Source organism: Portunus trituberculatus, chromosome 31, assembly GCF_017591435.1.
Source record: "Portunus trituberculatus isolate SZX2019 chromosome 31, ASM1759143v1, whole genome shotgun sequence".
NCBI classification, from domain to species: Eukaryota; Metazoa; Arthropoda; class Malacostraca; order Decapoda; family Portunidae; genus Portunus; species Portunus trituberculatus.
In genome coordinates, this window is record NC_059285.1 from 10,393,846 (window position 1) to 10,421,832 (window position 27,987).

Sequence of the window (27,987 nt, forward strand, 5' to 3'; positions counted from 1 at the left end):
TCTCCTCTCACTGTTTATCTTGCATCACTTCTGCCTCCATTTCATCACCTCCTTCATCTCATCTTCAATTTTTACACTCAGATTTTTTTTCGGCTTTCTCTCTCGTCTTCACTTTTTTTTTTTCATCCCACGTTGCATCTTTTCCTTGCTTTCTCATATTTTCCTCGTTTTATATTTTTCTACTTGATTGCTTCCCTTCCTTCCATTGTTACTTATTTTCCTGCTTCTTTATGTATTTTTTTCTACCTCTGCTTGTTTTTCCCTCCAATCCTGCGTGTTTCTTTATTATTTTCCTCCCTCCTTGCATCTTTACGAAGGGTTTATTTATTGAGGAGCTTTTTGGGTTACAAAGAACGTGCAGTTTGTTTTGGTGTTAATTTGAGGTATTAGTAAGTGGTGTTGAAAGTGAAGCTATTGATGGTGGTGGTGGTGGTGGTGGTGGTAGTGGTGACGTTGCTGTTACTATTGTTGTTGTTTTCATTGTTATTGTCACTTCTTATTGCTACATTCGAGAGAGAGAGAGAGAGAGAGAGAGAGAGAGAGATTGATTGACCTAGACATAAAAGTTATCAAAATGATTAAGTAAAATAATAAATGGGACGAGGGAAAATCGATTGCCACACACACACACACACACACACACACACACACACACACACACACACACACACACGGCCCGGTAGCTCAGTGGTTAGAGCTGGCTCACAAGCCAGACGACCGGGGTTCGATTCCCCGGCCGGGTGGAGATATTTGGGTGTGTCTCCTTTCACGTGTAGCCCCTGTTCACCTAGCAGTGAGTAGGTACGGGATGTAAATCGAGAAGTTGTGACCTTGTTGTCCCGGTGTGTGGTGTGTGCTTGGTCTCAGGCCTATCCCAAGATCGGAAATAATGAGCTCTGAGCTCGTTCCGTAGGGTAACGTCTGGCTGTCTCGTCAGAGACTGCAGCAGATCAAACAGTGAATCACACACACACACACACACACACACACACACACAGAGAGAGAGAGAGAGAACATTAAAAACACTCACCACAAATCAGAAGTTTCGATGAGAGAAGAAGAAGCACAGGAGTGAATCACCGCCACCATCACCACCACCATCACCATCACCATCGTCACTGTCACCGCTGCATCATCACTAAAAACCACAATATACTTTCCTTCCCTCTAGTACGTGACTGTAGAAATAATAACACACCACTGCATTCACAAAAAGATCACTGCAATCACTTCATAAAATCATAAGTCAATATCTGAATTGTACGTTTAATTAGGGCGAGGGACGTAGGATTAATAGACGGGACGTGGAGAAGTAAGGTGAGGGCGGCCGTGCACATGGGGAAGAGGAGGAACGGCAGCGTGCGTCCCCCTCAAATGCTCGTGACACACTGACTGACTCTCTGGGGATGGATCTCTGACTCGGGCACTCTCTCTCTCTCTCTCTTCTCCTCTCGTCTCGCACCGGCACCGTCTTGCATCAGGGACTGTCCGTGATTTCTACTCGCTATTATTCATGTCTTGTTGGGTTTGTTTACGTTTGAGACCCTTTGTGTGTGTTTTTTTTTTTTTTTTTTTCGTGTGTGTGTGATTATTTTTTTTTATCGTTTGTGTTAATTAGGTAAGAAAGTTGATGGGTTTGTTTTGGTGTTCTGGTGGTGATGGTGGTAGCGGTGGTGATGAGTTGTAAATGGGAAACAGGTTAAGGTAGAGTAAGAGTGTGTGTGTGTGTGTGTGTGTGTGTGTGTGTGTGTGTGTGTGTATGTGAATCGAGACTTGTATTAGAAAAAAAAATTGGTTTTGTGTTTTTTTTTTTCTTTTTTGTTACGATAGAAAATTGTGGTATATACGTGTGTGGTTTGGAAAGAGAGAGAGAGAGAGAGAGAGAGAGAGAGAGAGAGAGAGAGAGAGAGAGAGAGAGAGAGAGAGAGAGATAAAGTGGGCTGGTACTCAACTTCTTATGTGTTTATGATTGTGTGTGTGTGTGTGTGTGTGTGTGTGTGTGTGTGTGTGTGTGTGTGTGTATGGCGCCAGCTGGGTCACTTTCCCTGGCCGTAATGAAAGTAACAACACTTCTTATTCTTGTAAGTCGCGTCAGCTGGTTGTGTTTGCTTCTCTCTCTCTCTCTCTCTCTCTCTCTCTCTCTCTCTCTCTCTCTCTCTCTCTCTCTCTCTCTCTCTCTCTCTCTCTCTCTCTCTCTCTCTGTTCACGGATGTATGTTTTTCTTTCGGTTCTATTTGTTAATTACGAGAGTATTGTAAGAGAGAGAGAGAGAGAGAGAGAGAGAGAGAGAGAGAGAGAGAGAGAGAGAGAGAGATGGACTTGTGAGCCGTCTCCTTCACCTCAAGGCCAGCAGGATTCACCCTCCATCCTCCCCCATTACCTCTTTCCCCTCCACCCCATCCCTCCCTTCTTCACCCATCTCTATCCCTGTCCTTCAATTCTTCTACCTTGTTCTATTTCCCCCATTCCTCCCCTTCCCCATCTCCCCATCTTCCCCTCCCTTCAGCTGTTGCTACCCAGCAAAAGAAGAGAGGGGTGGGGAGGAGGGAGAGAAGATGGGGATGGGGACGGAGAGGAATGATGGGGAAGCTTTTGTCGTGCAGTAGAATTAGAGGCTGATGGTGACGATGATGATGACCCAGCGGCAGGTTAAGAGAAGGGGAGTTTTTAGTGGTGGTGGTGGTGGTGGTGGTGGTGGAGGAAGAGGAAGAGAAGGAAAAATTAGCAATACGAAGTGAGGTTACTAGGAAACTTGAAATTAACGGGATGGAGAAGTGAAGGTAACTGTGTTGTTGGTGTTCCTGTTAGTGTTGCATGATTAGTTGTTTATATTGCTGTTTGTATCTTGTAATTATTTTTATTGTTGTGATCATTGTTGTTATTGTTGTTGTTGTGGCTGGTTTTGTTGTGTTTTTACTGCTACTGCTGCTGCTGCTGTTACTGCTACTGCTACTGCTACTGCTACTGTTACTGTACTCCATCTCCTACTACCACCACTAAAACAACAACAACAACAACAACTACTACTACTACTACTACTACTACTACTACTACTACTACTACTACTACTACTATTACTATTACTAACTCTGCTGCCGTCCCTGCCACCACCACTATCACAACCTCTATATACTACTACAATTGTTACTTTAGTTTTACTCTCATCACCACTACCACCACAAACAGTGAGACACTTTCCTCCCGTCCTCCGGTAATACCAACCTGGTTCTCTGATGGCATGCCTCGGGCCGCGCCTTGTTTGGGGAGAGTGTGGCACTGCGTTAACTGGTGCGTCTCCTCCTCCTCCTCCTCCTCCTCCTCCCAGTTTTATGGCAAGACTTATACTTCTAATGAGGTTGCTAGTTTTCCTCTCCTCCTCCTCACCTTCTTGCTTTCGTTATTCTCTCCAAAAACAAAATTCATAGTTTAACTTAACATTATTTCCTTCGTTATATTTCCTCTGCTTACTTCTACACCCTCGTATTTCTGTTGAGGCTGACAAGAGTGCCGTTATCTGATAAGTGTGTGATATTTCCTTCCCAGGGGTTCTATGATAAATTGTTACATATTTGCTCCTTATACCAGGCAAGATGTTTTCACTTTTTTTTTCCTTCCTTGAGGCAGTTCTGTATTGGAGGAGGAGGAGGAGGAGGAAGGTTTGTGTGGAGGAGTTTTGTTGCTTTTGTATCCTGTGTATTGACTTTCACTCCAGTGGTAAAGCTTTGTGATAGGGCAAAGTACGCGATCTGTTTGTGATTCAGCAGGATTTGTGTTTTCGGGTTATTGTTATTGTAATATTACGACTATTTAATGGTTATCCGTGCTACTACTACTACTACTACTACTACTACTACTACTACTACCATTATCATGTGTTCATTATTGCAATATTACTACTATTATATTGCAGTTATTATGACTCTTGCTTGTAATACTGTTACTACCACCACCACACTGCCACTGCTGCCACTGCCACTGCCACTGCCACTGCCACTGCCACTGCCACCACCACCACCACCACCACCACCACCACCACCACCACCACCACCACCACCACTACTGCCACTGCCACTACCACACCACCACTACTGCCACCACTACTGCCACCACTGCTACTACTACTACTACTACTACTGCTGCTACTACTACTACTACTACTACTACTACCACTACTACTACTTCTTCTCTTCCACTTCTTCTTCTTCTTCTTCTTCTTCTTCTTCTTCTTCTTCTTCTTCTTCTTCTTCTTCTTCTTCTTATTATTATTGTTGTTGTTGTTGTTGTTGTTGTTCTTGTTCTTCTTCTTCTTGTTCTTGTTCTTCTTCTTCTTCTTCTTCTTCTTCTTCTTCTTCTTCTTCTTCTTCTTCTTCTTCTTCTTCTTCTTCTTCTTCTTCTTCTTCTTCTTCTTCTTCTCCTCCTCCTCCTCCTCCTCCTCCTCCTCCTCCTCCTCCTCCTCCTCCTCCTCCTCCTCCTCCTCCTCCTCCTCCTCCTCCTTCTCCTCCTCCTCCTCCTCCTCCTCCTCCTCCTCCCCACCGAATAATGCTATCGTAAATTTTCTAGCAGTAGTAGCGTTTATGATGGTGGTGGTGGTGGTGGTGGTGTAATATCATCACCAATAAAAGGTAAATCACCTTTTCGTGCAATGGATTAAGAGGGCTGACATTTTGCTCTTAAGGTCGTTCAGATTGTAATAAGGACGGTGTGTGTGGTACCTCTCTCTCTCTCTCTCTCTCTCTCTCTCTCTCTCTCTCATCGAAAAGAAATCAGAGCATTACTTCTACAACAACAACAGTTACTACTACTACTACTACTACTACTACTACTACTACTACTACTACTACTGTTGTTATTATATAGAATGCTGATAATAGTAATAACAATAGCAATGAAGATAATAATGATATGTAATGATGAAAATAATAATAATAACAACAATGACAACAAAGGGTAACGAAGGCAGTAACAACAACAAAAACAACTGCACTTTTACAGACAGCAATGCTCTCACTTTCCTGTTCTCGTTCTATTTTCCCCTCTCCCCTTTCTCTCCCCCCTTCCACCATTCTCCCCCCTCACTCTCACTTCTCCATCTCCCCACCTCCTCTTGTCTGGCTCAGTTGCCCTTGACCGCCCCGCTGACTCCCTGCTCCTGCTATTGCTGCTCTTACTGCTTCGATAATGAGCAGATCAGGAATGAACAGAAATAGGGAAAGTTGTGAGAAAATTTAAATCATTATGAGAAAAATTGGGAAAGTGCTGAGGGAATAAGGAAAGTGTGAGAAAATAGAGAAAGTTCTGAGAAAATAAGGAATATATTGAGTGAATGGAAAATGTGAAGAAATAAAGGAAATGCTCTTGTGAGGGAATAGCGGATATTGTAATGATATGGAGAATATCAACAAGAAATAAGGGAAACTGATGAAAAGAGGAAATCATGAGAGTATGATGAAAACTGTGAGGAAATAGCGAATATGAGGAAATGTGGAATGATGAGGATTTATTGAATTGTTACAAAATGAGATTGTTAGGAATGTATGATGAATGAAAAATAACTTAATCATCATCGTCGTTATATCATTTGAAATTCAGGTCAGGAATCGTGGAATCGTGTTACTTAGGTCAGCCAGCCAGCCAGTCAGTCAGTCGGTGTCACTCAATAGCAAGGCAAGTTACAAAGTTGCAAGGTTATGTGTAACTTGCCCCGTCAAGTCAAGCAATACAAACTGAGGGAAAAAAATGTTAAAAAAAAAAAAAAAAAAAGATAAAAAGAAAACGTATGAAAAGTGAAGTCCAAAAACTAGAAAATAAAAGAAAGTTTATAAAAAGTTGATTGGAATATGAGAGTCAAAGCAACACGGTGAGAACTGATACTCAAATCAAGAAATTATAATGTTTTTTTTTATGTAAGTGGAAAGCTGGCCAAGGGCAACATAAAACGAAAAAGAAAATGTCCACTAAGTTGCCAGTCCTCTTGCAGGTCCGAGAGAGTTAGCCAAAAAAAAGGGATAAATGTCTTGAAATCTCCCTCCAAAATGAAGTCAAGTCATAGGAAGTTGGAAATACAGAAGCAGATAGGGAATTCCAGAATTTACCGCCGTGATACAGTGGAACCATGCGTGCTTTGGGGTCCGAGAGGTCTCCAAGCGCACGGGTTCGAATCCTGTCCACGGTCTGAGTGTAGGTTGGGCTTCCTCACTCGGGGCAACTGTTTCCAAGCGGGTGGACTTTCAGATAGAAGGTACCCCCCAAAAAGCCCAGAAATTCCCGTGAAAAGCCCACATGGTATAAAATAGAAAAAAGATATGAATAACTGAGAGTAGTGGTTAACTCTTGAATTAGAGAATTGGAAATAATATGAATTAGAGGAAGAAGAAAACCTTGTGCAGCGAGGCCTAGGAGGGCAGGCATGCAGTTAGCAAGATCAGAAGAGCAGTTGGCATGAAAATAGCTATAGTAAATAGCAAGAGATGCAACATTCAGGCAGTGACAGAGGCTGCAGATAGTCAGACAGAGGATAGGATTTGATAAGACGAAAAGCTTTTGATTCCACCTTATTAAAGGAAGTGTGTCAGTGAAACCTACCCCAACCATGCGAAAAGTACTTCATACATGAGGCCCTTGTACAGAGCTACAGTACAGTTGGCGGGGTGAGGAAAAACTGGTGGAGGCGCCTCAGAACTCCTAACTTCATAGTGGCACTTTTAAAAAGAGATGGGAGGACAGATCGAGGATATCCATGCATTGTAGAAGAGAGGGACAGTTAAGTGTCATTGAAGAAGAGGGGATAGTTGTCTGGAAAATTGTGTCGAGTTTATAGGTGGAAGAATTGAGTTTTTGAGGCATTGAACACTAAGTTTTCTCTGCCACATTTAGAGATCTTAGGAAGATCAAAAGTCAGACATTTTGTGGCGTCCCTGTGGGTTCTGTTAACTTCCTGAAGGGTTGGTCTTGTCTAAAAAGGCGAGGAAAAGTATAGGGTGGTATCATCAGCGTAGGAATGGATAGGACAAGAAGTTTAGTTTAGAGGATCAATGAATGATGGAAAGAGAGTGGGTGACGGGACAGAACCCTGAGCAACAACACTGTAAATAGATTTAGAAGAAGAGTGGCCGTCTACCACAGTAGCAATAGAAAGGTCGGAGAGGAAATGAGATAAAGTTGCAAAGATAAGAGACCCTAGGAGGGCAGTTTTAAAATCAAAGCTTTGTGCCAGATTCTGTATGTCTAAGGCATCAGCGAAAGTTTCGCTAATATCTCTAGAAGAGGATGACCAAGACTCAGTATAAAGCCAGATGATCATCCGCAGAGCGTCTTTCACGGAGGCCATACCGGCGATCAGATAAAAATGATTGTGAAGTGACAGGTGTTTAAGAATCTTCCTTTGAGGATAGATTCAAAGACTTTAGACAAACAAGAGATTAAAGCTATATATATAGAACGGTAGTTTGAGCGATTAGAATGGAACAGGCTGAATGTAGGCAAACTTCCAGCAAGAATGAAAGGTAGAAGTCGATAGACAGAGTTATAAGAGTTTGGCCAAGCAAGGAGCTAACACGGAGACACAGTTTTGAAAACAATAGGAAGGATCCCATCAGGTCCATAAGCCTTCCGAGAGTTTAGGCCAGCTAGGGCATGGAAACATCATTGCGAAGAATTTTAATCGAAGGTATGAAATGTCCGAGGGAGAAGGAGAAGGAGGGACAAGTCTAGAATCATCCAAGGTAGAATTATTAGCAAAGGTTAGAGAGAAGAGTTCAGCTTTAGAGGCAGATGTGAATGCTCTTATGTAGAAGATGACGAAGGCAAGAAAATGCAAGGAAAAGAATGAAATCGAAGAGAAATCAACAAGGACGTTGATAGAAGAAACCAAACCACACACACACACACACACACACACACACACACACACACACACACACACACACACACACACACACACACACGTAGTGTAGTGGTTAGCACAATCGAGAGGGCCGGATTCGAATCCCGGAGGCGGCGAGGCAAATGGGCAAGTCTCTTAATGTGTGGCCCCTGTTCACCTAGCATTAAATAGGTACGGGATGTAACTCGAGGGGTTGTGGCCTCGCTTTCCCGGTGTGTGGAGTGTGTGTTGTGGTCTCAGTCCTACCCGAAGATCGGTCTATGAGCTCTGAGCTCGCTCCGTAATGGGGAAGACTGGCTGGGTGACCAGCAGACGACCGAGGTGAATCACACATACACACACACACACACACACACACACACACACACACACACACACACACACACACACACACACACACACACACACACACACATTTTCATCAAATTAACTTTCAACGATAAAAGTAAGGTAAAAGAAAATGTATAGATTAAAGAAAAGAAAAGATAAATAGAGTAGTTTTTTTAGGCAAAGAAAGAAAGCTACAAGATAATGAGTTCGTTGCGTCACATTTAGCTCACCGAGAGGAGTGTCACATCAGAGGCACTTTACACCAGTTGAGTAAAGCTGAATACATGAATAAGTAAGTTAATTAGTAAAAGTGCTTTGCTTAATGTTTAATTGTGATTGTGCAACGCTGACTCGTATTTTTAACAAGGATTTCAGATAACAATTACATCTCATTATTGTCATTACTACATTTTTTTTTATTTTACGTAATCTATATTTAATCCCTTTGTTATTGTATTTAATTGTTAACCGGATAGTACTAATTTTGTTATCTCTCTCTCTCTCTCTCTCTCTCTCTCTCTCTCTCTCTCTCTCTCTCTCTCTCTCTCTCTCTCTCTCGTAAGCAAGATAAGAATAACATAAAAACATGATAATCGTAGTAATAAGCTTGTATTTGCCTCTCAAAATTTCACTTAGCAGATGGCGAACGTGGAGCGGCTTACACTTCTACTGCTGCCAACTTTCTCTCTCTCTCTCTCTCTCTCTCTCTCTCTCTCTCTCTCTCTCTCTCTCTCTCTCTCTCTCTCTCTCTCTTTACTTATCAGATAATATAGGATGATCTTTCACGTTCTAACTGTTCTTCTTCTTCTTCTTCTTCTTCTTCTTCTTCTTATCTTCTTCTTCTTCTTGATCTTTCTTCTTTCTAACTTCTTCTTCTTCTTCTTCTTCTTCTTCTTCTTCTTCTTCTTCTTCTTCTTCTTCTTCTTCTTCTTCTTCTTCTTCTTCTTCTTCTTCTTCTTCTTCTTCTTGACTATTGATGAATTTCTTTTTTTCTCGTATATTTTTTTTTGTCTTGCATTTTTTTTTCTTTTTTCTCTTCTTCTCAGTCTTTGTGTTTAATTTGCCCTTTTCATCTTATTCTCATTTCTGTTATATTGCTGAATTTCTGACTCTCCTTTCTCCTTTTCCTCTTTCTCTTTTTCTTCCGGTCTCTTTTCTATCACATCTGCATCCCTTCTTCTTCTTCTTTTTTCTCCTATATCGTTCCCTTTCCTCTATTTTCCCTTTCCCTTCCTAATCTTCATTTACCCATCATTCCCAATTTTTACATCGCCATTTCCCCCTCACACTCGCCCTTGCGTCACCATTCTCCCTTCTCTTCCTCCCCTCCTATTTTTCTTACCTTACTTCCTATCTACATCTACTCCCCTCTCCCCTACACCATCTACCCTCTTTTCTTTTTTTCCCCTTCCCCCTACAATCCTCCACTCTTGGCTTGGTTGGGGGAGGGCGGGGAGGAGGGTGAGTCTTGTGATGGAGGGAAGGGTAGCTCGTGGCCAAAAAGGAAGAAAGAAAACGAGATGCAGGTTGTTTTTGTAGTTTTTGTTGTTTTTGTATCGTGAAGCAATCCAGATCCGTCTTTCACATTTTCCTCTTCCTCTTCTTCTTCTTCCATTTTTCTTCTCGTCCTTCGCTTCCTTTCTCTTCCCCTAGTCCTGTGTTTTGTATTTGTTTTTTTTTTCTTCTTCGTTCTCTCTTCCCTTTCCATCTCTCCCATCTTCTGTAAAAACTCAATGTTCCAAGGTCTCAGATGCGGGGTTCCTTCTTACGCGGTTTGTTTTTCCTTTGTGTTCCTCTTCCTCCTTTTCATCGATATTCGCTCCTTACTCTTTTTCTTCTTTCGCAATCTCCTCTTTTCGTCTTTCTCTAGCTCTTCTTTTTGTTCTTTCTCCTCCTGTCTTCTCATCCTCTCCCCCCATTTATTCTACTTACTTCACCTTTTTCATCTTTCTTCTTCCTCCTCCCTCTTTTCCTCTTTTGTCTTCTCCTCCTCCTGGTCTTCCTTTTCTTGCTCACTTCTCAGCTTGAAAGGTTAAAGGGTTGGCGGTACAGTTACGACCTGGTACAATGCTTATTATTATTATTGATATTATTATTATTATTATTATTATTATTATTATTATTATTATTATTATTATTATTATTATTATTATTATTGTTATTGTTGCTGTTGTTGTTGTTGTTATTATTATTATTTTGTTGTTGTTGTTGTGAGAGTGTGTGTGGGTGAGAGTTGATGTCCTCTCCCTTGTGATAAAATTTCAGTCTTCTTTGTTCCCTTTCACTGACTCAAAAAAAAAAAAAAAAAAGGTGTTAGACCTGGTGAACCTCTCTCTCTCTCTCTCTCTCTCTCTCTCTCTCTCTCTCTCTCTCTCTCTCTCTGGCGTGACGCAGGGATGGTGATGGTGATGGTGCTTAAAGTGTTGCGGTGGGGACGTGGTTAGGTTGACACAGACACGCGGTGCAGCGAGTGGCCTTGGCGATCAGAAGAGTGTGCGGGTGGTGGGGGTGGTGGAGATGTCTGGGACGGGGGAGAAGAGGAAGAGGAGATGAAGGTGGTGGTGGTGGTGGTGGTGGTGGTTGGGAGAGGATGGAAGAAGAGGGAGTGGAAGTGCTGGTGATGGGCTTGGATGGGATGGAAGGGAGGAGGAAGAGAAGGTGGTAGAATTGGTAGTAGTTGTAAGAGGATGGATAGAAGGAATGGAAGGAAATGGGTTAGGATGAAGCTTTAATAGTGATGGAAAATAAAAAAAATAGAAACCAGCAGAAGAAAAATTTATTCAGATAAAAATAATAAGGTAACCACGAGGAAGACCACCACCACCATCACCACTACCATTACCACCATCATCTCACTCACCACATACTCAGAGCTGCCAGAATAAAGTGTGTCAGGAGAGGGGTGGTGGGTGTGGACTGGGAGTGTGCGAAATTCCCAACCGCCTCAGCATCAGCGGCGTTACCAGAACAGTGGAGGGGGAGAGGGAGAAGATGATGGCCCTTATTCTGAAACACTTCTCTGCCGCACCCTCCACTATGTGCAAAGGCTCTAGTTGAAGTGACACATGTTTTATTTTGCAGTTCTAATGATAAATAAAAAAAAAAAAGAATATTTCTGCTATTTAACTCATTTGTCTTAATTTTTTTTTCTGGCTAGAAATTACAAAATCTACCTTTCGTATGTCTTTTTGCAATTAGTTTCAGTTTAGTTTTTTATTTAGATATCCAAATGCCATAAGTGTGTCAATGTGCCATGTGTGTGAATTACCACTGCTGGTGAAATCAACTTTATTATTATTTTTTTTTCTCTTAAATAATTATAAAGACTACAGACATTGGTTTTAGTTGTATAGATATCTGAACATCGCTGTGAAAGAGTTAACAGAACAAACACACTTCACAACCTGGCTAGTCCTCTCTATGGCCTTTGAAAATAGTCGAGGTGAGAGAGCAAAGTGTTTCAGAATAGCTGCCAATGAGTAACCCTGCACGGACTCATAGTTAATGGAATGCTGAGTCAGGTGGTGGCAGATCAATAATGGGGGATAGAGTGTTATTGGAATAGTGATAGTGAGTAACTGGTGGTTCTCGGTAAAGACTCCTGCAATAATTAGTACATTTCCCTCTTGACTCAGTACTTCAGCTGCCTACTGTTCTCCGTTCTTCCCTTGAAATGCTCTCCCTTTTATTATTCTTTTCTGTTTTCTTTTTATATTATTTTTCATGGTGTTTTATTTTTCTTATCATTTTTCTAGTTTTCTTGTTTTCTTTTCTGTTTTCTTCTAGTTTCTTTTCTATCTTCAGTTTTCTTCGATTTACTTCTATTATCTTCTACTTCCTCTTCCATTCTCTTTCATTTCCTTCCATCTTCTCTTATATTTCCTTCAGTTCTCTTTTATACATTTTCATTCTCATCTTTCTTATCCACACGCCCCTTCCATCCCATACCATTCCACTTCCACACCATTTTCCACTTCCTACCACTATCCATTATATATTCCTCTCTCCCTATGTTCAATGTCTACAACAGCACCGCTCTGTTACCCAACACCCGCCTCCCTCCCGTAGCATCGTTGTAACTCTGGCAGGAAAGCAGGAAGGAGTCAGGCCAGGAGTCATCCAGTGTTTATCGAGGCACGTACAGGCAGATGCTATCGGTATGGGGGTGTTGGACAAGCTATTAAGCGTCACTGATGGCTGATAGAGTTTTAAACACTCCGCCGACGTATTATTGCTGCAGGGAGTGGCGGAGGCGTGGTGGTGGTGGTGGTGCTGCCTCACCCCTTCCTTTGCTTGCCGCTCGCCTTGAAGTGGGTTGGCCGTGTGTGGTTTTGCAGCTGTAATGCTTCTGTGTGTGTGTGTGTGTGTGTGTGTGTGTGTGTGTGTGTGTGTGTGTGTGTGTGTGTGCACTAGGTGGGGCGAGTTTATTAAACTATTATTATTATTATTATTATTATTATTATTATTATTATTATTATTATTATTATTATTATTATTATTATTATCATTATTATTATTATTATTATTATTATTATTATTATTATTATTATTATTATTATTATTATTATTATTATTATTATTATTATTATTATTATTATTATTATTATTATTATTATTATTATTATTATTATTGGTGTGATTTCACTGCTGCTGCTGCTACTGCTGTTGCTACTGCTGCTGCTGCTGTTGCTACTGCTGCTGCTGCTGCTGCTACTACTGCTACTATTGCTACTACTACTACTACTACTACTACTACTACTACTACTACTACTACTACTACTACTACTACTACTACTACTACTACTACTACTACTACTACTATTTTTACTTAAACAGCACACCTTATCTCAGACAGCCTTGTAAGTTAGATTCAAACCCACCACCACCACCACCACCACCACCACCACCACCACCACCACCAGAAGCCAGCACGGGATAATAAACATGACGTCACCTGTTCCCGTCCATGTCTGCAACTAAATGATTTGAAACTAATTGATCGAGTTATTATTATTATCGACACGTGTCACTTCATCACGGCCTGTGTGTTATTATCTCTTTGTGAGGCTGCCAGCGGTGTGTTCCAGGCGCTGTTTACTAGTCTGTGACGTGCCTTGCTGATTGGTGGTGGTGGTGCTGGTGAAAGGTGAGGGTGTACTGTAAATTCGTGAGTGATCGACAGGTAATGACTCTCTCTCTCTCTCTCTCTCTCTCTCTCTCTCTCTCTCTCTCTCTCTCTCTCGTCATGGGTAGTGGTGATGGTGGTGAAAGCAAGTAAATATTACTATTTCATCACTAAGTAACTAATAGGTGTGTGTGTAATTCTCTCTCTCTCTCTCTCTCTCTCTCTCTCTCTCTCTCTCTCTCTCTCTCTCTCTCTCTCTCTCTCTCTCTCTCTCTCTCTCTCTCTCTCTCTCTCTCTCTCTCTCTCTCTCTCTCTCTCTTTCGCGTGCGTCACACATCCTAATTTACGGATTTCAATGGGAAACCTCCGGTGTGTGTGTGTGTGTGTGTGTGTGTGTGTGTGTGTGTGTGTGTGTGTGTGTGCGTGCGAGTGTGTGTATACGCTCGTGTGCAAATGTGCGATTTTCTCTAATTTTCTCTTTTACTCCGTAGGAAAACAAATCACTATGTAATTCTCTCTCTCTCTCTCTCTCTCTCTCTCTCTCTCTCTCTCTCTCTCTCTCTCTCTCTCTCTCTCTCTCTCTCTCTCTCTCTCTCTCTCTCTCTCTCTCTCTCTCTCTCTCGTCCTACACACTCGCTCACGCACACTTTCTCGCCTTAAGGAATGTCGCCTGTACTCCCACACTTACACGAGAGCTTGTATTCTCTCTCTCTCTCTCTCTCTCTCTCTCTCTCTCTCTCTCTCTCTCTCTCTCTCTCTCTCTCTCTCTCTCTCTCTCTCTTGCATCCATTATTTCTAATCTCGTGTGTGTGTGTGTGTGTGTGTGTGTGTGTGTGTGTGTGTGTGTGTGTGTGTGTGTGTGTGTGTGTGTGTGTGTTATAAAAGAAGTGTTTTAATTCTTTTCATGATAATAGTTGAATATCCATGTGTTCACGTTGTCTTCTTCTACTTTCCCTTTCTCCTCCTTTCCTCTTGATATTTTCATTATTTGTTATTACTATTATTTGTTCTTGTGGCTTATTTATTTTTTTTCTTCTTTGAGCTTATCTCCGTCTTTATTTTCTCTATTTTATTCAGTCATGTTCTGTCATCGTTCCCGTCTTCATTTCTCTCTCCTTGCATGTTTTTTTTTTCTTTTTCTTTTCTTTCTTGACTTTCCTCTCATTCGTTGCTTACTAAATCCCTCTCTCTTTCAAGTTCTCAACCTGTCTCCTTTCCTCTCTCTCTCTCTCTCTCTCTCTCTCTCTCTCTCTCTCTCTCTCTCTCTCTCTCTCTCTCTCTCTCTCTCTCTCTCTCTCTCTCTCTCTCTCTCTCTCTCTCTCTCACTCTCTTCACTTCTCCTTTCACTCCTCTTCACAACTTCCTTCTATTCTTCCCTTTCTTCTCTTCTCCTCATCTATCCTTCCCTTCCTTCCTCCCTTTTGTTCTTCGCTTCTCCCTTCTCTACTTCCCTCCTCTTTATTATTTTTCCCTTCTCTCCTTCTCTTCACTTCTCCCTGCCCTCCCTGCTTCTCTCCCTTCCCTCCTTCCTCATTCCCTTCAGGCTGGCGTGAGTATTATCTGCAGTAGGTCACGTGATGTATGTGGCTGACTGGTATTCTCTCACTCTCACCACCACCACCACCACCACCATCACCGTCCACAACACCTTGACCACCACCACCACCACCATCACCATCATCACCATCTGGACTTGTTGGTTGCTCCACTACCTTGACCACCGCTACCATTACCATGACCACGACCATCGTCACCTTTACCGCGAAATAACAAATGCATTACTAAGAGAGAGAGAGAGAGAGTTTTGATATTGAACACAGATCTATTTCGTGTTTTCCTTGGAGATTTCGAAAAGACTACTGCTACTGCTACTACTACTACTACTACTACTACTACTACTACTACTACTACTACTACTACTACTACTACTACTACTACTACTACTACTACTACTACTACTACTACTACTACTACTACTACTACTACTACTACTACTTCTACTACTTCTTTTTTTTTTTTTTTTTAACGGTAAGGCCTATAGCGCCTGTAGGCACACTTGAAGAGTGTATTGGAAGCGCTGTTCAGCTTCCGCCCATTAGTGGCGCAGGCAATTTTATTTATAGTGGTACCCATATTAGGGCCCATATCACCACCCAAGCTCATCTTGAGTGTAACCACCTAGAACCTGGGTATCATGGTGATATGTAGGTAACTTTAAACCACTCGACAAATGGCAAAGTGTTTAAGGCTGTACGTGGTGGGATTCCAACCAACGCGTGGACGTCTGCCCGATCCCACGCTCACCACCTTATCCACTATCCACCGCCTCCATAAACTACTACTACTACTACTACTACTACTACTACTACTACTACTACTACTGCTACTGCTACTGCTGCTGCTGCTGCTGCTACTACTGCTACTACTGCTACTGCTACTGCCACCACTGCCACTGCTGCTGCTGCTGCTGCTGCTGCTGCTGCTGCTGCTGCTGCTGCTGCTGCTGCTGCTGCTGCTGCTGCTGCTGCTGCTGCTGCTGCTGCTGCTGCTGCTGCTGCTACTACTACTACTACTACTACTACTACTACTACTACTACTACTACTACTACCACCACGTCGCTAATTATTTCCCTAACAAAGCTAACGCAACTTTCCCTGCCACTGCTGCCTACATTGTCAAGAAAATTAAGTCCAAAGGTGAAAATACATTACGTAGCTGGTCTTATTCTCTCTCTCTCTCTCTCTCTCTCTCTCTCTCTCTCTCTCTCTCTCTCTCTCTCTCTCTCTCTCTCTCTCTCTCTCGTTTAAAGGGACGCTAAGAGAGAGAGAGAGAGAGAGAGATTCTTTCTATAACTACTAGTCTTCTTTTCCGCATTTCTATTTATTTTTTATACTTTTTATGTTTATTGCCGATTGAGTCACGTACTCGCACGATTTCTTCTTTTTATATTATTTATTCAAGAGACATTGGATCATGTCCACACCGTCTCTCTCTCTCTCTCTCTCTCTCTCTCTCTCTCTCTCTCTCTCTCTCTCTCTCTCTCTCTCTCTCTCTCTCTCTCTCTCTCTCTCTCTCGTTTTTCTAAATAAAGTTTGTGATAGATTGTCTGTATACATTTAAGTTCTTTTCTTTACTTTTAACTAATCGTAAAGTTTCTGTATCGTCTTGCACAGTATAATGTTGTCATAGATTTGCTTTCACTTTTTTTTTTTTTTTTTTTTTTTCATAATTGACAGTGCTTAGACTGCTCCTATCATAGGCGTATTTTTCTCCACACACCACAGGAACGCTTTGCATGTTCTGCCTCCCGTCTTTCCTTTGTTGGCTAAAGGACGCATCACTCCTTCACTTCACCTGTGTGCTACGATCGATCTGTCTACATCATCTTTCTTTCTTTCTCGCGCCGCAGCCTTACTAGCGTGACGGGGCTGCGTGCGTGGCAGCATGTGTGTGTGTGTGTGTGTGTGTGTGATGGAAGGTACTTGGGAAAGTGTTGCCTCGGGCGCGGCGTCCCCCATTTGTTTATATAGCATCTCCCCGCGGCGGCTGTATTGTCTTGAGAAGTTTCACTGAGAGAGAGAGAGAGAGAGAGAGAGAGAGAGAGAATGCATGGCAGGCAGGCTGCAAACAAACAAGCCTCCTCCGTCGTGTGACTGCCTGGTTGATGTTTTCTCTACGGTCTGAAGAACGCAGTAATTTGATTTCATTTTCTATGTGTACTAACGCTCCCCTCCTCTCCCCAGGGCGGCGGTGTCAGCGGCAACGGCAGCAGAGAGGCGGGGCGACAGGCTGCAGCAGGACCTGGTGGCCACGACACAGGCGCGAGATGCAGCCAACAAGGAGATACGGTGTGTGTGTGTGTGTGTGTGTAATAATAATAATAAGATAATGATAATGGTAGTAACATATATAATCGTATATAAATAGGTTTTCCGAGTTTAAGATGGAGTTATATTTTTAAAGAGATAGTAAGTAATTTGTTCTGGAATGATGTTAGACCTGATAATCGGGTTTTAAGTGTGGAGTCATAAGGAAGCTTTCAAGGAAGGTGAGAGGAACTTATAGACGATAATAGATAGAAAATGTTCATTTTTTTTTTTTCCAGCTCTTCTCTCTATATTAGTTAGGGATTTCACAGTGTTCATTTTCTTCTGGTAAAGATTAGAAGAATACCTCAGCTTTTTTGTGGGTAACTTGTAAAGATTCCTTTGATATTTTCTACCTTAGATTTATTGGTGAATATTGCCAGACCAACATTTTCTCTTCTCCTCTTTTTTCATATCATCATCATATCTCCCTTCCCCTCTCCTCAAATTATACCATCTTATTTCCCTTCCCCTCACCTCTCACATCACCATCTTATTTCCCTTCTCCTCACCTCTCACATCACCATCTTATTTCCCTTCCCCTCACCTCTCACATCACCATCTTATTTCCCTTCCTCTCACCTCTCACATCACCTCATTCCCTACCATGCTCCAGACGGCTGCACAAGGAGCTGATGGGACTGACACAGGAGCACAAGTCTTTGCGAGAGGAGCTGAACAAGTGCATCACCTCCAAGGATAACTTCAAGAAGAAGGCACAGGAGTACTGCCGCACCCTAGAGGACATGACCCACATGATGGCCTCCAAGGTCAGTCCAGGCTTCTCAAGGAAAAGTTGTGCTCTGACCTGGCTACACTAACCAGGGGCTGTACCTCATAGCTTGTGGGACTATTATAAGGACTGTTTTCAAAGGCTACTCTTGATTAATTGTATTAACTTGGAATTGCCAGCAGGAAAGAATGTGTGAAGTGCACCATTGTTTCATATTTGTCACTGTACATAAGTCTGCCACTTGAGTCATGACAGTTAGTGAGTCAGATGGAGTATATTGTTCAAGCTTGACTGTCCATGTTATCTTTTATGCAGTAGTACCTAAACTGTGTGCTTTTTGCCTCATGGTTCCTTTCTTTGCAGGATTGTGACCAGGCAGCCCTCAGGAAGCAGTACTTGAGCCTGAAGGAGACAGTGTCCTCCCTCAACTCCCTTAATGCATCCCTGGAGGAGGCAGCCACAACTCGCCAGCAGGAGGTGGACAAGATGGAGGAGCTGATGACTAAGTTCAAGGAGGAGAGGGAGCAGCTCATCTCTCAGGTGGGTGGAGTGGGTGCTCTGTGTGTGAGTGTGTGGGAGAGAGAGTAAGAAATCAACACCTTAAGGCAATAGATGCACAACACTTCTGCATGTACAAAATGAAGTAAGTAAAAATAATTAGCTGAGACCCTCCAACTCTATGAACTTAGGTAAGACAGAAAAGCTACATATACTCAAATCTGTAGTCAGCTTAAAGCACGTAACTGCTGTCACACAAAACATACAGTGATGCAAGCAGTCTTAACTAATCAAATGTTTAATTTTAAAATAGACTACATGAAGGGTAATAATGTCTTCCTTGTGACAACAGATAATGGAGGCCAGCCAGAGGAGTGACCAGCTGGAGGAGGAGTGCCGCAAGCTGGAGCAGGAGAAGTACCAGGTGGAGAAGGACCTGGTCACCACCCGGGACATGGCACACAAGCTGGACATGCGGCGGGGACAGGCAGAGTCTGAAGTGGCCAGGCTCTCAGCTGCCCTTCAGAAGGTACAAGCATGGAGAGTACAACAAGCAAGTCTTCAGTTTTGTCATTTAGATTTCATGAGTTACACAGAACAAATAGACATTGACCTGTGATATCCCATATGATGAGTGTGGCATTGGTGGCAGTGATAAGAGGCAGGCTGTGTGGTGTAGCCTGATGATGGACACGGTTTGACACAGGTGGAGGAGGATCGGCGTGGACTGGAACAGCAGGTGGAGATGCTGGCAGGGCAGCTGAGTGGAGAGCGGTCAGCAGTGCGGTCTCTGGAGGAGACGCTGAACCAGAAGCGACGCACTGAGTGGTCCTCAGAGTCTACCATCAAGCAGCTGCAAGTGGAGAGGAGTCAGATGCAGCGCAAGGTGAGCCATATGCCAGCCGGTGCTGTGTTGCACCCCAACACCACCACACTGTGGCCAGATGCATCCACACTGACATGTTGTGGTGCCACATCCTCTTTTTTATATACATATATGTTTACTTTTACATACTTTACTTTTTTACAGATGCACAATCATATTTAACTAACAAAAGCTGGAAATGAATTTGTGAGAATACTCAAAGGATAATGTATACCAAAATATTTAAATTAGGCAATACACAACTTAGTGATTGATTAATTACTTGACTTTATATGCATAATATTCCTGTGAAATGCATCATGAACTTTGACAGATATAATGTATGATTTAGAAGATGGCATGTGGAAGACCAAACACATTTTGATTTCCCATGTGTCTGTGCCTCCTCACCTCACAGATATCAGAGTTGGAGGGCCAGCTGGAGGATGAGATGCGGGAGAGCAAGCGTCTGCGCTCACAGGCAGCAGAGTTGGAGGCAGAGCTGGAGCGGCGGAAGAGAGAGCTGACGGACGAGCGGTTTGAGCGAGAGCGGACCAGCCAGGAGCTGCGGCGGGTACAGAGATTCCAAAATGTTAGCCGAGCGCTGGATGCCCTGGACAGTGGGTCCCCAGCCCACACCCAGGGTACAGGACTCCCTCGGGTGACCCTCACACCATCCCCCTCACCCTCCATCCCAGCAGTGCAGTGGATCAGACTCCCCTCCACTCGGTCCCGCCCAGCAAGAGGAGCAGGGCGGGGCGGCCCGTGCCCCCTCTGTCCCTCTCCACTCCTCCTCCTCAGACACTGGCCTGGAGAGAAGTCAGGCAGTGTCCAGTAGCTCAGACTCCCACCATGAACCCTGGCGCCTTGCCTTCGGGAGCAGGGGCCGTGTCAGGCAGCCTCCCTCAGCCAGCCAGGAGAGTGTGTCCCATCCTCCCTCTTCACACAGGGCCTCCTCCTCACCCCTGAGGGAAACACCTGTCCCCTCAGCAGCAGCATCCAGCCTCCCATCTCACTCCCGGGCAGAGGCCAGTCCTGTGTCCTCGTCTGGCACGCACCCCATCAGAAAGGGACCTTCGTTCTCACTGATCACAACCTCTTCCCCTTGTTCACCCCAGCCTGGAACCACCACCACCACCACTGATCACTCCTCCATGGGCCCCTCCCCTGCCTCCTCCCAGGCTCCTTTGCCCAGTGTGCGCCCCAAGGACAAGGGTCACCATGATCATTCCTTTAACTTGTCTAGTAAATGTTAATGTGCTGCTTCTTTCAGAGGATGATCTTCCCTTTATCCTTTCATGGAATTCCCCCATTCACTTCCCTTCCATTCCTTGTCCCCATGCCCTCCCTGCACTGTACAAGTACTATATCAAGCTTGTATGCACACATACCTCTGCCTGCCACCACCAAGGTATGTGTGTGCATCTGTTTATGTACACTCTGTAGAACATTCATGTCCATCCTTTTGTTTCTGATGGAAAGTGTTCTGCCCCACTGTACAAAGTATTTTGGTGTCACACTGTATGTATGTGCATACCTCATATCACAGTAGTGTGTGCACATGTGTGTTATCTTGGTAGAACCATGACTTCTGTCTGTATGTCTTTCATAATCTTGTAGGTTTCTTTTAGTCACATAAACAAGAAACATTCCCTCTCTGTCTTCTGAGCAGCATATCTGTGTACATCAACAATAGCAGATCAAATACACAACAGTGACAGCAACACCAACAATACTAGCCACACAAACACTGACATCCCTTCCTTAGTGCTGTGACTGGTAGTAGTGGCCTCGGGTAGAACAATTGGCTCACACAAGTACTGTTACATTACTGAATCACTATTTCCCTGTGCCTTGAGTATATTGAAATGGTATTATTAGTGCTATTCTCTTGTAAAAAGGTTTAGTTTTGCAAGGATGAATTTGGAATCCCTTCATGTTTGTGCACTGGTAAGTGAGTGGTACCAATATTTATTGATAACTATATTTTATTCATATAGCAAAAACTGCAGTTTTTATACTTTATATTTTTATGATCCATTTTATCTCATTAGTATTTTAATCAAATGTACTCTAACCCTCACCATTGTATATTATTATGAGACAATTATTCTTTCAGAAATGTTTTGGTCCCTTTCAAAGGAGTGTTCCTATAACTGATTTTTTTTTAAGCTCATCACACCATTACATTATTTTATCTTTTCCATGGTCAGATTTTCTCATGGTATGCCTTTATTCCTATTCTTTATTTTTGTGGATCTTTGTGGATCTTTAGACAGTTGAAAAGGATTGTTACAATGACAGAACTTCTTTTCTATTCTTAGTTAATTATACCTGATAAAAAATTTCATTGTTACATTATTCCATCTCTTCTAGGTTCGAATTTCGCTCTTGTAAGACCAACAAACCATCTTACTCTGAGCCAACACACACATCTCCAGCTTGTCTGTGGCATAACCATTGCCTGTCATGGAGTAGTAGGTGAGGCAAGGTAAATATGATGATAAGATCTACTAGTATATTCAATAGTTACCCTTGGAGGAATGAGTCAGGTGGTGTGTGAATATGTCTACTTTGGCTATAGCTTTATATAATCAAAAGATAGGCTCAATTTTTTATAGATATCTCACAGTAGTAGAATGAGCTTTTTTTGTGTCTGAAGGCATTTGCAATATTATTTATGTCTTTCTTTTATGTATTACTATCAGAATTATCACTATGTACTATATCCAGTATTCATTTCTTTTATGAGTTGATCTAATATGTTATTTTTATCCATGTTTGGTATGTAAAGTGTAAGGTCTGTTAGGTAAAGGCTGATGGAGTTGGGTAGTTGCAATGTATAGTAGAAGGGAAGAGAGTGGGCACAGAATGGGAAATGTGAAAGTTAGTCTTATTGACAAGGACAATAGACATGGGAAGAGTTTTGGGTGTACACTTGTGATACTGATGTTACATACTGATGTGATGATGGGTTACAGTTACACAAAGAGGACAAGCAGTTGATGAGATATACGAAGGTGAACAATTGCACATAATGAGGATATTTATAGTGATAGAGTTTATTTATAATATAAATGTTGATGTATAAATGTTTAGAAAGCTGTGTGACTGCATTGCTTGTGTGTGCAAACAGGTCGTCACTCGGCACACAAGGCTACTGTTAAAAGAGTGTGCCTTTGTTTCCATGTATACAGTTCCTGGAATACACAAACACCTTCTGACACTTGACAAGTCCTTGAAGACCATGTATGAAGACTTTACAATTACTATGCAGGTGTTTCCACACTCGTGCCACAAATCACAAATTCAGACGAGATCAGCTCCACACCAGCATACAGTGTTCCCTCTTAATACACGCCCTGTGTTGTGTACTTCTCATGAATATTTACATAAGAGCTGACTTATTGTAAGCAGATTTAATGTTTTAGAAATATTCCATTAATGTTGATATTTCTGTGTAAATTATCAGTACTTAATTAACAGCTAATTAACCAAAAGTTCAATAATTAGATGTTACTCTGTAGTCTGTGCAAATCTACCACATAGCTGACTCATTAAACATATTGATGGCAACAGATGAAGAGCTACAAAATCTTTTAAACACAGCAAGAAAAACACACTCACGATAAATGTTCAAGCTTTGCTGTCCGTTAATAGCAGTGTGTGTGTTCAGTCTGACCTTGGGCGTTGAAGGAGTGGCATTGACTTTTCATGTTACGTGTGCTGATTGATTGATGTTTTGGTGGGATGGCAAGGAGGTCATACAGTGCTTCACTGTATGTGTGAAGTATACAGTATGTCGGCACAACTACGCAGAGATAGAAATCGAGATAATTTTATAACAGTTACCATTGATTAACATTAATGCTGCATCAAAAATCTTTAAGAAGAAACATTCCATTTGGAAACATTTATCGTGAGTGTGTTTTTCTTGCTGTGTTTAAAAGATTTTGTAGCTCTTCATCTGTTGCCATCAATATGTTTAATGAGTCAACTATGTGGTAGATTTGCACAGACTACAGAGTAACATCTAATTATTGAACTTTTGGTTAATTAGCTGTTACTTTGTTGCATTTACAAAAAGGAGGACCACAGAGGATTCCACTCTCCCTCTGCTGTCTAGTTTTTATTGATTATAGTGTTATGCTGATGACCTTTGATCTAGAATCTGGGTTTGGAACTTGAAATAACCTGATGCTCCTTGAACTTCAAAGAAGATTCACACAAAGCACATTTAAATTCTGTCTTGTCTCCATGGTATTATTGGGAGACAGGCAGACGTTTCTCTTTTCCTTATTTGTGTGGAACTGCTGCAGCCATCATGGGGATGATTGGTGTGGAAACCTCCTTTGCAGATCATAGTTGCTCTGCTCCCAAACCCAAGACTTTGGACATTTAAGATTGAAATGAATACCTTGTAGAATTTTGACCCAATGACCATCTATTGGTCATTTTAAATCCTGCTTTGAGTATTTTCACTCCCAAATTCAGCTGCAGATGTGTGCACAGACTAGTGGTTGGTGAAACATGAATGAGTCAAAAGTTAATCTTAACAGTCATAGATAATAAGTATAACTCATTCTAGAAAGAATTTTGCAATTTGTAATATGTGGCAGTTGACATTCATACAACTCATGTTCTGAAATACCTCTCTTAACATACAATGGTCTGTGGACTTTCCTTGACGTTACACACACACACACACACACACACACACACACACACACACACACACACACACACACACACACACACACACACACACACACACACACACACACACACACACACACACCAGGATGCAAAGAACGCACAAAGTCAGATAACTGGAATATGTATTACATATTTCTTCTGTGTAGATAGAGCAAACTTTTAAATGCCTTGACAAAAAGCAATCCTTGATTAAATTTTGTACTACTGTCCATAAGATAGTCTGCAAGATTCATCACTAATAATATATTTTTGTAACTAGAGAACATTGTGAAAGATTTTTTATATAAGTGTATTTTCATTCCTTCCTCTCTAGTGTAAGAAAATTAGTTTCAGAGGTTTTCATTTCCATTTTTTTTTACCGTTCTTAGAAACTGGTAACTTAGTATTTTTTTTTTTTTTTTCCTCTCTTTGATTTATGTTGACCTTGGCCAGCTTTCTCCTCTTACATAAAAAAGAAAATGACCAGAGTGTAAGGTGAGGTAAATCTGTAATCATGAGAGGCATTAGTTAGGAACTGAACCCTTGCCCATGACAGCCATTAGGTCTCAAATCATTGGTGGGCTTTGGTACCTTTGATCACCACAGTATGTATTGTTTGAAGGGTGGATGTGTGTAACATTCCGATCTCATTATCCTTTCCCTTAATTTCAACAACACCACCACCACCACCACCACAACCACTACTACCACTACTGCTATCACTTTACCGTGTGTTAGAGGTAGTGGTGGTGATGGTGGGGCTAGTTCGATGAGGCAAGATGATGGATGGATGTGGTGGTGGTGGTGATGACGGAGTGTATGAACAAGATCATAACTATGCATGAGAGAATACTGTGACTTGTATGAATAATGATAATGATGGTGGTGGTGAGAAAGATTGTAGTAAAGAAGAAAAGATTGAGAGAGGGAATGGCCTATGAGAAGTGGGAGGAAAGGGAAGGAAGGTTACGCACATGAGAAGGAGGTTGGAAGAGAGACAAGAAGGAAGGAGGAATACGCATATTAGAGAGAAGGAGGGAGAGGGATAAAAGGGAAGGAAGAATACGCACATGAGAGAGAGCAAAGAAGGGTTACGCATATGAGAAAAGGAGAGGGATGAGAAGCAGAGGTAGGTACGCACATGAGAGGGAGGAAGAGGGATGAGAGGGAAGGAGATACGCAAAAGAGATCCAGCGAAGGGTAGTGGTATCAAGTAGGCAGGTGAGGGTGACCAACACACCTGGGATACAAAGATACCTGGTAAAACAGTGATGTCAGCATTATTGAGAGGGCCACCTGGATATTTCAAGGGCGACATCGTATATCTTAGTCAGATGGATGTTGCGTGGTTATCAATGAGTTGGGTTTGCGTTGCTGGCAGAGGTTACTGGCAGTCATAGTTGGGAAGGAGGCGCCGAAAAGGAAAAGGGGGACATGGCCACTTTGCATCCCACCGCCTCCCTTAAGATGTTTTCAATGTTAAGCTGTCGTTTCTCCACATGGAAGTAGGAAATAACATTGATACATTTGTTTATGAAGGTAATGACTCTGACTCTCTCTCTCTCTCTCTCTCTCTCTCTCTCTCTCTCTCTCTCTCTCTCTCTCTCTCTCTCAATAGTGAGGTATTGGAGGTGCTTAAAGATGCAGTACTGTGTAAAGCCGTTTGTCCATTCTATCCCTTCTTGCTTTACTCATTCAGGCTGCGTCTCTCTCTCTCTCTCTCTCTCTCTCTCTCTCTCTCTCTCTCTCTCTCTCTCTCTCGTTATTGTAGGCTGTTATCACACCACTTAGATCCGTGTGTGTGTGTGTGTGTGTGTAATTCACCTCGGTCGTCTGCTGGTCACCCAGCCAGTCTTCCCCATTACGGAGCGAGCTCAGAGCTCATAGACCGATCTTCGGGTAGGACTGAGACCACAACACACTCCACACACCGGGAAAGCGAGGCCATAACCCCTCGAGTTACATCCCGTACCTATTTACTGCTAGGTGAACAGGGGCTACACATTAAGAGGCTTGCCCATTTGCCTCGCCGCCTCCGGGACTCGAACCCGGACCCTCTCGATTGTGAGTCGAGCGTGCTTACCACTACACTACACGGTGTGTGTGTTTGTGTGTGTGTGTGTGTGTGTGTGTGTTTCAAGAACGTGGGCAATGAAATAAACCTTTTTATATAAATTTTGAAAAAAATAATTCTCTCTCTCTCTCTCTCTCTCTCTCTCTCTCTCTCTCTCTCTCTCTCTCTCTCTCTCTCTTACCGGGCATTTGTGTTGCATACGTTAGTTTTGTGTGTCTTTCCTTTGTGGGCAATCAATATTCATCTTGACTTCTCTCTCAATGACGCAGGAAGGTTACAATTCAAACCAGGTCACGTTATTCTCTCTCTCTCTCTCTCTCTCTCTCTCTCTCTCTCTCTCTCTCTCTCTCTCTCTCTCTCTCTCTCTCTCTCTCTCCTTACTTTCGCGGTCTATTCTCGCCATCTGCATGCTGCTTGTGACATTTGCAAGGCCACGTGTTGCCATGTTGCCGTGTTTGGATATGCTCTTAATACTCTCGACTGTATTGTCACCCCTTGCACCGTGTCCTTATCCAACGCTACCTCCTTTTTTGTCCTAGCTCCAGATTGTTCACCTAATGTAACCTTAACTAGAAGAAAGTGCAGTTCATTTAATATCAGTCTCTCCCTTTCACCGAGTCGGATTTCCTGTTCTATTTTTCATGTATTTGTCATCCCCCAATACGTATTCAGTGCTGTCAATAGCCGTTCAATTAAAAGGAAAATGTGGTGCGAGGTTATTTGTATTTAAATTCACTTGTAATTAAATCCACCTGATAGAATTTCTCTCTCTCTCTCTCTCTCTCTCTCTCTCTCTCTCTCTCTCTCTCTCTCTCTCTCTCTCTCTCTCTCTAAAGATGATGAGTGGCAACACATTTTATTAACGAGCGTCTGCTTTTCAATTGCATGTTTTCTCTGAACATGTTGATATAAAGGGACATATTTCGTAGCGCTTATGAATGTACTTAGGAATACATTGTGTGTGTGTAATTCACCTCGGTCGTCTACTGGTCACCCAGCCAGTCTTCCCCATTACGGAGCGAGCTCAGAGCTCATAGACTGATCTTCGGGTAGGACTGAAACCACAACACATTCCACACACTGGGAAAGCGAGGCCACAACCCCGCGAGTTACATCCCGTACCTATTTACTGCTAGGTGAACAGGGGCCACACAATAAGTGTGTGTGTGTGTGTATAAGTAAGTAAGTAAAATAAGTATTTATTGCTAACCTTATTACATAAAGTTTTAACATGCGTTTACAATATGTAACGTTAGCTACGGTCCGTCGAGCCTGAACTCCATAACGGACATTTTATTTTACATAGAGAATAGTAGAGGGCGTGGTAACTAACAAATTTGAACATACAACAAGAACTTTATGACAGAAGTAATGACAAAGTGTGACAGTAAATAACAATATTAATTATGATAATGATAATAATAATAATGATAGCAATAATAATGATAATAATAATGATAATAATAATAATAATGATAATAGCAACAGTAATAATAAATACAATAATAATAATAGTATCACAGATTTTGTCGGTTATATAAGTAATTCTTTATCTGTAGCTTAAATTTGAACTTATTACCAGTTGTTAGAAGAACTTTTTTTTTTTATCAAGAGGCAAATTATTAAATAGTTTTGGTCCAAAATTTACCACACTGTTTTTAAATAATTTTGTTTTAAATACTGGACAAATCAGGTTGACATTATTACTTATAGTGTGAGTAACATTTTCTACCAAATTGAATTATTTTATTATGTCCCAGACTTTTAAAGATTGATAATAACGTAAAATACTTTTCTATAAAGGGAATTTTTAAGAAGTTGAATTCAGAGAAAGTATCGGCTGTTGACTCAAACTTTTTAAAGAAAAATATACACCGAAAAATTTGTTTTGTGCTTTTGTTATCTTATTTAAAAAAGA

The 27,987-nt window shown here is 42.1% G+C and overlaps 2 protein-coding genes and 1 long non-coding RNA gene across 3 annotated transcripts in view; 2 read left to right on the forward strand and 1 right to left on the reverse strand.

Moving 5' to 3' along the window:
• LOC123511390 overlaps positions 1-1,402 on the reverse strand; it is a 17,109-nt gene extending 15,707 nt beyond the window's left edge. The window contains exon 1 of the mRNA XM_045267230.1: positions 1,031-1,402. The gene's annotated coding sequence lies outside the window, so the exon portion shown is untranslated. The remainder of the gene's footprint in view (positions 1-1,030) is intronic.
• LOC123511039 (centrosomal protein of 135 kDa-like) overlaps positions 1-20,520 on the forward strand; it is a gene marked incomplete at its 3' end in the record, with an annotated part of 64,381 nt that extends 43,861 nt beyond the window's left edge. The window contains 7 exon segments of the mRNA XM_045266655.1: positions 17,082-17,186; positions 17,821-17,974; positions 18,301-18,477; positions 18,788-18,964; positions 19,142-19,321; positions 19,719-19,990; positions 19,992-20,520. Coding sequence (XP_045122590.1) covers positions 17,082-17,186; positions 17,821-17,974; positions 18,301-18,477; positions 18,788-18,964; positions 19,142-19,321; positions 19,719-19,990; positions 19,992-20,520 — 1,594 coding nt within the window.
• Positions 20,521-20,522: 2 nt separating this feature from the next.
• LOC123511391 lies at positions 20,523-24,300 on the forward strand. Its single transcript, XR_006676782.1, has 2 exons — positions 20,523-20,711; positions 21,677-24,300. It is a non-coding gene; the product is annotated as an uncharacterized LOC123511391 (long non-coding RNA).
• The last annotated feature ends 3,687 nt before the right edge of the window (positions 24,301-27,987 follow it).